The sequence below is a fragment of the Sceloporus occidentalis genome, unplaced genomic scaffold (assembly GCF_023333645.1).
Source record: "Sceloporus occidentalis isolate IW3139 unplaced genomic scaffold, rSceOcc1.0.p SCAF_76, whole genome shotgun sequence".
NCBI classification, from domain to species: Eukaryota; Metazoa; Chordata; class Lepidosauria; order Squamata; family Phrynosomatidae; genus Sceloporus; species Sceloporus occidentalis.
Window position 1 is genome coordinate 2,572,726 of NW_028317056.1, and position 11,710 is coordinate 2,584,435.

The 11,710-nt window shown below is 50.6% G+C and overlaps 1 protein-coding gene across 1 annotated transcript; it reads left to right on the plus strand.

The window, feature by feature from the left end:
• Positions 1–2,245: 2,245 nt before the first annotated feature.
• On the plus strand, positions 2,246–11,710 carry LOC149285773 (epsin-2-like). Its single transcript, XM_089495029.1, has 8 exons — positions 2,246–2,843; positions 7,034–7,146; positions 7,460–7,552; positions 7,850–8,045; positions 8,433–8,609; positions 9,006–9,101; positions 9,838–10,047; positions 11,397–11,710. Exons 1-8 carry the CDS (start codon positions 2,246–2,248, stop codon positions 11,708–11,710), a joined length of 1,797 nt encoding a protein of 598 aa, XP_089351155.1.

Consider the following 11,710-nt stretch of genomic DNA (forward strand, 5'->3'; position numbering starts at 1 on the left):
CAAACCTTAATCAGTCGTTGGTCTCGTCTTAGATTCAGGAGCCGTATGTCTATCCCATGCATGTTTAATCCCCTCACCGTATTACCCTCTACCATTTCTGCTGGGCGGCCGTTCCACTTATCTACCACCCTTCCATAACTTTCTTCCATTCCATCTCAGACTCTGACCCTCTAGTGTTAGATTCTGGCCTCTTGTTCTCCCAAGTGCGTTACTTTACATTTATCAACGATTATAGAAGTCATTTTCTTGGGGGGGGGTAGTTGCCCAGGCGTCCGACTTCCCTGAATCCCTGGCTGTGTTTTAAATTGTTGCTGGTGTTCTGATTGGCCAATGAAGACCCCGCCCGTGATACCCATAAAAGGAGATTTCCTCTTCTCTTTTGCAGAAGGTCCCCACTAAATATTCTTTTGCTTCCCGATTGGTTCTTTCTCTCCAAATTTTCTTATTGGTTGCCCTGTCTGTGTTCAAAAATGTGGAAGAGAAAAAGACCTTGAGATACTTATTCCTTTAGCGTATTAATTTGGAATTATAGTCATCATGGGACTTTTCACTGCTGTCGCACAGCCAGACGGCCGTCTGCACCGTTTTACAATGTAAATACAGAGTAGATGTGGATTAGAGACGGCCAAATACTTTCCCCCCAGATAATTATCTGGTATGAAGGTTAAATGCTCTAAGGAGTTATGACATCATAAGGCATCTGTTTCTCTGTCTCAATCCACACAGAGAAATCAACAGCATGCGCGATGATGTAAAGTGAGTTTAAACACAAATAAGAGCTCAGGTTGCAAAAAAAAAATGCACGGTGCAAAGAGTAGTGGATATATGGGATGGCCTTCCAGCTGATGCAGAGTTTTCAATTGTAGCATCCCTTTAATTCAGCCAATATTAACCCTTTAAGATTGTCTGCTAAACAGGGGGGGGTGCAGAATCATGTATAGGCATTGGCAGCCCCCATCTGGGGATCGGGGGGGGCCTCCCCGTCGCCCTAATACCTGGAGCACTCCCTACCCCCCCATTCATTTAACTTACAGGGGGAGGAGAGGGGGGAGAGGTCCGCTAAGGAGTGAAAGGCACAGTTTGTGTGTGGAGGGGGAGCGTCTAATTAATATTTAAATAGCCGGCCAGTAAAGAGACCGAGGAGTCAAAGGCACACAGGGGTGTTTTCTCTGCCTGGGCTGCCCCCATTGTCTCTTTGGCCTTTCTCCCCCCACTCCTTGTCTTCCTCTGCTTTTGATATGTTAATGTAGGGCTGCCCCCCCCCCACCACCACCAGCAGCTTCCAGAGTAGTTTCAGGATCGGGACAGGAAGGGTGGTCCGCATCGCTGGGAAAGGCTTCCAGAAATTGGGGGCTTTGGCTACTAAACTGCTGGCAAACGAGTGGCCGCGGAACGTAGGAAATACATTAATCTGCAGCGTTTCTGGACGCCGTCCTTCGTCTTCTCCTCCTGACCTCGGGTTTGTAGATCACTTCTTACTCTGAGGGGCTTCCTTGTGGCTGCCTTGGGGATCCGTGTGGTTTGTGGGAACTGGAACATTACAAGCTGGGATGTTCTCGTGGGTTCCTTTCCAACGTCAGATCCGGGTCCAGAAGGTTCCTCAACCCATGGGTAGGGTTTGGACTTCTGGATATCGACCCAACTCATTTGTTTCGTTGTAGGGTGAGCTGATGTCCCCTCAAACATATAAAAAAACAACGTTTTAATTAAAAAGGATAGTAGCCAAAAAAGTTCAAAAAGTTTTAGGGAATTTTCAGGCTCCTCGATGTAGAAGAAGAAAAAAAAAATGTAGAATTTTTTTGGGACGTCTTCTCTACTTGGTTTCCTCCTCAAAATAAATCTGAACGGTTGGATGTTGTTGGTGTCCGGCGTCTGTGGTTGTCTTCTCCTCGTTGCGTCTCCTGGGTGAGGTAGCTTCAGGATCCAAAGCTGTTGGTGGGACCTCCACGCGACCCAAAGCGACGTCGCGAGCGATCGGGGTTTATTTCCAGGTTCTGATTGGTCTTGTTTTCTCTTCTAGCTCGTGGAGTTGGGGAATGCAGGAGAGTTGAGGAGATGCTCGTAGTCGGAGCCTTGCTGACCGCCACTCGTTCCTCGTCGACGCGCGGATTCCGGCCGGAGGATCGGTCTGTGAATATCGCAACCCATGGACAGCTCGGCTCTGGATCGTAGCTGATATCTCCGACCTCGTTTTAATCGGGAGGACATCGAGACTTTTCTTTCTTGGGTTTTAATTGGTACAAAAATGACGACCTCATCCATAAGGAGACAGATGAAGAACATCGTCAACAATTACTCCGAGGCGGAGATAAAGGTCCGGGAAGCCACCTCGAACGACCCGTGGGGTCCCTCCAGCTCCCTGATGACGGAGATCGCCGACTTGACGTACAACGTGGTGGCCTTTTCAGAGATAATGAGCATGATCTGGAAGAGGCTGAACGACCACGGGAAGAACTGGAGGCACGTTTACAAAGCGTTGACTTTGTTGGATTATCTCATCAAGACGGGCTCGGAGCGAGTGTCCCACCAGTGCAAGGAGAACATTTTCGCCATACAGACGCTGAAGGACTTCCAGTACATCGACCGCGACGGCAAGGACCAGGGCATCAACGTGCGAGAGAAATCGAAGCAGCTGGTGGGTCTCCTGAAGGATGACGAGAGGCTGAAGGGCGAGAGGGCCCAGGCTCTCAAAACGAAAGAGAGAATGGCCCAGGTGGCCACCGGGGTGGGGAGCAGCAACCAGATCTCATTTGGCCGAGGATCTAGCCAACCCAACCTGTCCACCAGCTACTCCGAGCAAGACTACGGGAAGTCCGGCGGATCACCAGCGTCCTATCATGGTTGTAAGTATAGAGTTTTGTCGTCTGTCTGCGGTCACCATCGGCCTTGGGGGGGGGGGGGGGGGGTTGGGTGATGGGGTAGTTATGGTCTCCGGAAAAACGTTATTTTTTGGCTGTATTTTTGTAATTCGGGGGGGTCCTTGTAGTTCACGGTGACTTTATTTTTTTACTGGTCTCTCCACAGTAAGGGAACTCTGCCCCCCCCATTTCTTTTTCTTAAAGACGTACAGATGTGTTTAGGACAGCTGGGTCCCCCCCCCGGCCAAGCCTTTTCAGCTGTGCGGCTGCTCCTGTGCTTCACGTCTTTTTTTCCGTCCCGAAGGCGCCGTTTAGTTAGCGCGTATCTAATAATTACTATCACACCGTTAATGGAACGCTCCTTAGTAAATACGGCACTATAACGATCTCTGTTTTGGTCATAGGTCGTAGTGCGAGGGGCTGGAGAAGCCGCTGTTCACAAACAGATGGCAATTTACATCTCTGTAGGGGGCCCTTATTATGGGGGAGGGGGTCCGTATATAGGGCGAGGGGGTGTAAGACACCCGTTTCCTGTCCTCCTTTCCTGGTCGTTATCACTCACGGAAAATCTCATTTAGATTCTTTTTGAAATGCAAAATAGAATGCAGCGTGCCCCCCCCCCAACACCCCCGGACTGCCGTTATATATATATATCCAGTGTGTATATATATATAACGAGCCATACATACATCCCAACATTAAGCGTTAAGTACTTTTATTTATTACGCGTACTTTAGGAGAAGCTGCAGCTCCCAGCCAGGCTGTTTCTGTGCCGCTGATTGGCTGTTTCAAGCACTTGCAGTAGTTACAGCGCACGCTTCCCCCGGAACAAGTATCTGGGTGCAGGGAAAGAGGCAAATGCTCGATATATCGCCATCGCATACCGCAGCGCTGTACAACGTGTTATTTATATATTGCCCTCATACTCCGCAGCGCTGTACAACGCATGTTGTTATTTATATATCGCTCTCATACTCCGCGGTGCTGTACAATGTGTTATTATTATTTATATATCGCCGTCATACTCCGCAGCGCTGTACAATGTGTGTTATTATTATTTATATATCGCCGTCATACTCCGCAGCGCTGTACAATGTGTTATTATTATTTATATATCGCCGTCATACTCCGCAGCGCTGTACAATGTGTTATTATTATTTATATATCGCCGTCATACTCCGCAGCGCTGTACAATGTGTTATTATTATTTATATATCGCCGTCATACTCCGCAGCGCTGTACAATGTGTGTTATTATTATTTATATATCGCCGTCATACTCCGCAGCACTGTACAATGTGTGTTATTATTATTTATATATCGCCGTCATACTCCGCAGCGCTGTACAAGGTGTGTTATTATTATTTATATATCGCCGTCATACTCCGCAGCGCTGTACAATGTGTGTTATTATTATTTATATATCGCCGTCATACTCCGCAGCACTGTACAATGTGTGTTATTATTATTTATATATCGCCGTCATACTCCGCAGCGCTGTACAATGTGTTATTATTATTTATATATCGCCGTCATACTCCGCAGCGCTGTACAATGTGTTATTATTATTATTATTTATATATCGCCGTCATACTCCGCAGCGCTGTACAATGTGTGTTATTATTATTTATATATCACCCTCATACTCCGCAGCGCTGTACAATGTGTGTTATTATTATTTATATATCGCCGTCATACTCCGCAGCACTGTACAATGTGTGTTATTATTATTTATATATCGCCGTCATACTCCGCAGCGCTGTACAATGTGTTATTATTATTATTTATATATCGCCGTCATACTCCGCAGCGCTGTACAATGTGTTGTTATTATTATTATTTATATATCGCCGTCATACTCCGCAGCGCTGTACAATGTGTGTTATTATTATTTATATATCGCCGTCATACTCCGCAGCGCTGTACAATGTGTGTTATTATTTATATATCGCTCTCATACTCCGCAGCGCTGTACAATGTGTGTTATTATTATTTATATATCGCCGTCATACTCCGCAGCGCTGTACAATGTGTGTTATTATTATTTATATATCGCCATCATACTCCGCAGCGCTGTACAATGTGTTATTATTATTATTTATATATCACCCTCATACTCCGCAGCGCTGTACAATGTGTGTTATTATTATTTATATATCGCCGTCATACTCCGCAGCGCTGTACAATGTGTGTTATTATTATTTATATATCGCCGTCATACTCCGCAGCGCTGTACAATGTGTGTTATTATTATTTATATATCACCCTCATACTCCGCAGCGCTGTACAATGTGTGTTATTATTATTTATATATCGCCGTCATACTCCGCAGCGCTGTACAATGTGTGTTATTATTATTTATATATCGCCGTCATACTCCGCAGCGCTGTACAATGTGTGTTATTATTATTTATATATCACCCTCATACTCCGCAGCGCTGTACAATGTGTGTTATTATTATTTATATATCGCCGTCATACTCCGCAGCGCTGTACATTGTGGGTGTATCTGTGCAGTTCTATAGTTCAGACCCAGCTGTTTCTGTCTCGCGACGTCCCGGCCGGTGAAGTTCTTTCTGTTGCTCGTTCACAGCGTGCGGCGGAAGCTGCAGCCTCACAGGGCTTTTTTTTGTTTTGTTAAGGGATGGGGCCGCCCAACTCTTTTTCCTCCCCGTTTTCTTCCTCCTGCGATAAACAGACGAGCTCTTCATGAGAGGAGACGTGACGCTCGCGAGCGGAATTTGGGAATAACAGCTGATTGTAGGAAGGGCTGGCATTGTGAGCGGCGCGGCTGCTTCTCACTACAGCCCTCTATAAAGGACGCATTCACTAAGACCGCGCAGTCCCGCCGCTACCCCCGCGCAGTCCCGCCGTTACACCGCACAGTCCCGCCGTTACCCCGCGCAGTCCCGCCGTTACCCCGCGCAGTCCCGCCGCTACACCGCGCAGTCCCGCCGTTACCCCGCGCAGTCCCGCCGCTACCCCGCGCAGTCCCGCCGTTACCCCGCACAGTCCCGCCGCTACCCCGCGCAGTCCCGCCGCTATTGGTGGCAGAGGGTAATACAGTGAGGGGATTAAACATGCGCGGGATAGGCGTACGGCTCCTGAATCTAAGACGAGGCCAACGACTGATTAAGGTTTGAGTCTTTACAGCAGGAGAAACGGACGACTGGACGGGGGCCGCATGGGGGCCGATCTGCCGGCAGGTTCTATGTAGTTAGTTAGAAATACAGATAATCGCTGAAAGTTCTTCCGCCTCCCCGAAGGGAACCCGGTTTTAGAAACGTGGTTTATCGCTGGGATTTTGCAAACTTGACACCAATGTTTTGGGATCGCAGGAATTCCGGGAATGAGCCTTCTGTGTATCCAGTAAATCTGCCCCGCCCCCCCCCACTTCCTGCCCCCCCGGGGCACATGCAGGAGGGAAGCCGAGGGGGGGGGTGTAAAGACGGTCTAATAAGACATTCTCTGGGTGTCCGGCATCCACCGGAACGCGACGGCAGCCGCCGGGCAACACATTTAACGTAAAAACACAGAATCTGCCCATTTCTCCCGCTGTAAAGACTCAAACCTTAATCAGTCGTTGGTCTCGTCTTAGATTCAGGAGCCGTCTGTCTGTCCCATGCATGTTTAATACCCTCACTGTATTACCCTCTACCACCTCTGCTGGGAGGCTGTTCCACTCATCTACTACACTGTTATATTGCTGTATATAGTAATACCCCCCCCCCCAGCGCTGGAGGCCGCCGTTGCTGTCAGTCATGTGATATTTTTTTCCCGGCTCAAACCCCACACTGAGCTGATGCTTTATGGCAATGCTAATGAAGTCCGTTCCTCCATAGATGTCTACTAGTCAGGGTGAATAAGACTGAGTCATTCTATTGTCCCCCACAGGCAGTATGATAAGGAGTCGCGGTGTTTAGTAGATCGGGGATCAGATAACAGAGCGAGAATCATACAAACGGCTGATAGGCAGCAGCCTGAAAACATTTATATTATGGGGTAAAAAAAGAAAAATCTGATTCTAGTGATTAAAGTTGTGTTTTTTGGACTCTCCCGGATTATTTGGTCTCGGAGGGTGGGTGGTGGGGGGCCGCCTTTCTGCGCGGGGGTCCGGGGGAAGCTCCCTTGAACCAGCTGCGTGACCTGAAATGCCTTTTTTTCTCGTTCCTTCAGCCACTTCTCCGAGGGTCTCTTCCGAGCTGGAGCAGGCCCGGCCTCAGACCAGCGGCGAGGAGGAGCTGCAGCTTCAGCTGGCCCTGGCAATGAGCCGAGAGGTGGCGGAGCAGGTGAGTCCAGGGAGCGGGCGAGGACACGGCGGCGAGCGGTCACCATGGAAACCAGTATCAACCTCAGTGTCGTGGATTTCCCCCCAAATCCCTTCACAATAGATAACTAATATAACCAGGACCCCGACCGCTGGGAAGGAAACATATTGCGTTTTTTTTAAAGCTTTTGTTCCACTTGCTCTGCCGAGTAGAGGGGAGCCACGTCCACCACCTCTTCGGTGACGGATGCCCGGACACGGGGTCCGGGGCGGTTCTCTCGCGATCCGGTAAGCCCCCCTTCAACCTACTCTTTTTTTTTTTTGTGTCGCCGCAGGAGGAGCGCATCCGGCGAGGAGATGACCTGCGGCTACAAATGGCCCTCGAGGAAAGCCGGAAAGATACCATAAAAGTGCCGAAGAAGAAAGCGGTGAGCGACGCCTCGTATGCCCCCCCAAACCCCGTGCCGGCAACAACGTAACAACCCAGTCCTCTTCCTTCCAACATAGTCCTCGTTTAGACCAAAGATCCTCAGCGGTCTCTTCTTGGCAGACCAAGTAGTCCAAAGTCTCCATTTTTTCCGGCCGATACGGCATTATCTATCTTTCTTCAGCTCCTTGTCACCGACCCCCCTTCTCTATCTGAGGACCCCCTTTTATATCGGAGGACCCCCTTCTTTATCTCCTGGTTCCTGTACGAACCCCCGTTTGTTTTCTCTCGTTTGCAGCAGAAGACGTCTCTCATGGACCTCATAGACGCTCTCCCAGCGGCAGCGGCTTCCGGACCCCAGAAATCAGAGCCTTGGTTGGCCGGAGCGGCGGCGGCGGCGGCACCAACACCAGCGACGGCATCAAATAGCCACCCCGACCCGTGGGGAGCGGCTGCCTCCCCGCCGGCCTCGCTCGACCCCTGGCAGTCTTTCGGTAAGTAGATGGGGGGTTCGATCCGTCGCCCGCGGTCTGCAGGGGGTCCGGGGGGGGGTATACATTAAATACCCCATTAAATACATTAAATCCCCCATTAACTACGCTTTATAATGCGGCCAATTAAAATATTAGCTCCCAAAACAGCGCAAAAAAGTTAAAATTAGTTTTTTTCTTTAGGATTCAGCCGGACTGACACAATTATTATAGAGATTTGGGGTCTTTTTTGCAGTCTTGTAAAATAATTTATTCACCGACCTCCTTGTAAAAGCTCTGAAGAGCAAAAACATAAAATATACCAGGCTGTTCCCGGCTGTGTCGTCGTGTGGTCGCCGCGTGTGGCTCGAACCGGTGTGTAACTTGTGACGTCCTCTGCTGTTTGTTTAGGAGGTACGAAGACAGCGGCCCCCAATGATCCCTGGGGGGCCGACGCCGCGTCAGCCCTGCCGCCGCTTCCAAAAAGCACAGACCCTTGGGCTCCTGCCTCGCCAGCAGGGGGAACAAATGGCACCGCGGACCCCTGGGGGCCACCTCCTGCCGCCAAGAGCGCTTCATCTAACGCAGGTAGGACGTTACTTCGAGCCGGCGCATGGGTCAGAAAACACAGAAACGTTTTCAGTTTCCGTAGCAACAAGCCTATCGGTAGCTGCTTTTGTGTCACGTGACAATTAAGCGTTCAGCAAAGGGAACGTAGTGCTGCGCGTAGGGATACGCGGTGCTGCGCTTAGGGATACGCGGTGCTGCGCGTAGGGATATGTGTAGCTGCGCGTTGGTTCTCCATGAGCGTGTTTATTGGGTAATGTGAGCCACATTTCCAGCACCGCGTGACATCACTAACCGCACGCACATGTTCATGCGTGTTGAGATGCAAGCGTGTGCCAGCGACACGCAGAAAGCTCCTGATTTCCAGTAACGAGTCTCTGACCTATTTTTGCGGGGTTTTTTTTCCGTGTCATGCAGGGGGGGCTTCGTTCGACCCGTTCAGTAACCTCAACGGGGCCGCCAAGGACGACTTCTCAGAATTCGACAGCCTCCGGACCTCGTCCAAAGTATCAGGTACCTCGACCCGAATCCAGACGGGTTAACCAGCGAACGCCCAGAACACTCGTGTGCGTGGAAATCAGACAGTATTAACCCCCCCCCCCCCCCCCCCGGAACATGCGCGGCTTGGCTTGGCCGCTGTCCAGCGAGAGAATTCCGAACATTCCGCCGACGGGCTGCAGATTCCCCGTTCGTTCTGCTCCAGGATGGGGTAGTAAATTTATGATGCGTCCCAGGTGCCTGGGGGGGCCCTTCGTGCAACATCTGGCAATAGCGTCATGGAGGGGGGGGGGGGGGGGGAGTCCCTGGCACCAGATCAACGGCAGCTCTCCATATGGCAGGAAGAGCTTGTTAGCCGGAGGTCAGAGGTCGCGCATGTCCCTGCGGTTTACACAGGACTTCTGGCTCTGGGGATGGCCACGAATATCGAGCAGAACTCCTCTCATTTAATTCAATCAGCACCTGTCCCCTTTTTAGAAACACAGACTCCCCCGGCAGATCGGCCCCATCTGGCCCCCGTCTAGTCGCCCGTTTCTCCTGCTGTAAAGACTCAAACCTTAATCAGTCGTTGGTCTCGTGTTAGATTCAGGAGCCGTACGTCTATCCCGCGCATGTTTAATACTCTCACTGTATTATGGCAACAGCCAATCAGTGTCTGCTTTTGTGTCGCGAGGGCGAAGCACACGTCTCCGTTAACCCCGCGCTGCACGTTGTACTAATTGGCGACTTTGTGTTCCCCCCCCCCCCCCAGCGGATTCCCTCTCCACGCTCCCGTCCGTGCGCAGCGGGACCACCAGCCCGGATCTGTTTGATTCTCAGAACGCAGGCGGCACCAAACCGACGGCGGCTCGTAAGACGCCGGAGTCCTTCCTGGGGCCCAACGCATCCTTGGTGAACCTGGACACGCTGGTCCACATGCCCCCTCCGGCCGCCCCCACCTTCAACCCGTTCTTGGCTTCCGGTACGTGCGCCTTTTCCTAGTCAGTGGTCCGGGGGGCTATGGGGCTACTTTGTATCTCATAGACCACCTGTGCCCACAAATCCCACTCCCAGTACCTGCAGCCATCGCGCCCCCCCGCAACGGACATCTAATAAAAATGTGCGTTACCGTATGTTTTGTAAAATTCCGATCACTGACTCTCTGATGGATACATCGCAGAGACCTGGAGCTCATATATTCGGGGATTTACGGTAATGCCTGAGGATGATTGAGTAGGAAACCGAGACGGCTGAGACTTAACCCCTCGCTGAGCCTTCCATTAACCATCTGTGCACCGAAAGGGGTTAAGCCAGCCGCGCGTTTGCAGCTGTTAATAGCTGGGTGGTGCATCTCTCCGGCACTTTAAGGGTTAAATAAAATAACAAAAGGGGGTGACATTAGGGCCGCTAGCCTGGAGGATTTCCATTGTTAATCCAGCCTTGTTCTGGGGTCCTCGGCGGTCTCCAATTTCGCCGAGGACTCTGTGATTGGCTCTGGCAACCGCTGGAGGCTCTTAATTTTCCGGAGAAACTTTCTTTCCTGTCTGTCTGAAAATCGGAAGCGACCTGTTTACATTTGGAATTCCGCGAATACCGGGGGGGGGGGGGGGGGGAGGCGATGTCAGCGTTATAATAATGCCTCTCACAGGGCCGGACGCCCCCTCCTCCCCGGCTCCTATTTCTACTTTTTTTTTTATTATTATTTTTTTTTAGGTTTTCAGGTATTTTCCCTTTTTTTTTTTGTATACATGGAGCACAGAACATCCCACGTCCCGCAGATCTAACTTTTAGAAAACTTAAGTCTTAAAAACGTAACAAAAATGAAATCAATAACCATCATCGAGCTAAAAAAATTATATTTTTCTCAAATATGTATTTTTAAACAAATTACCGGTTTTAAATGTATTTCCCTTCAATCTGGTTTTCCGATCCTTCTCCCGCGCTATCTGCTGCTTTTGAACAATGGTGTGGTCCTGTTGGACTACAAATCCCACCATCCATAGCAGCTATTGGGGATCGGGATACAATTCCCACCGAGGACCGTATGTTCCAAGCCTTGTTATGTATGAAGGTGACGTGTTCACGTGTTGACCGTTATCATGGTGACCCCGGCTATTGACCCGGTTTAAAGTTTAACGGTTTAAAGGCTTAGGAAGAACAGAAGGGTCTCCAGGCAGGCAATACAAATGACCGTAGCAGCCCAAAAATGGCACTTTAATGCCCAAGGACTACCCCCCCCCAATTCTTTATGCTTCTGGTTACCAAACCCGTATAATCCGCCTTAATCCACCCAGCAGATCCAATATTTTTGTTGCTTTTTGCTTCCCGTAGGAGCCGCCACATCGGGAGGAGCGCCTCAGATCAACCCCTTCCAAGTGAACCAGCCTCAGGCTCTCACGCTCAACCAGCTGCGCTCCAGCCCTCTGATGGGAGCGAGCGCGTCTTTCAACGCGATGGGGAACGCGCCGGCCGACCCTGCGCCGCCTCAAGCCGCACCGCTCCTAGGCGTGTCGACGCTGCCGGCCGCGCACCCAGCGGGACTCGGGCTAAACATGAGCATGTCCTCCACGTTGCCCCACCACGGCACCGCCATGCCGCCGACTGCGGCGCAAGCGATGAACGTCACCAACCCCTTCCTGCTATGA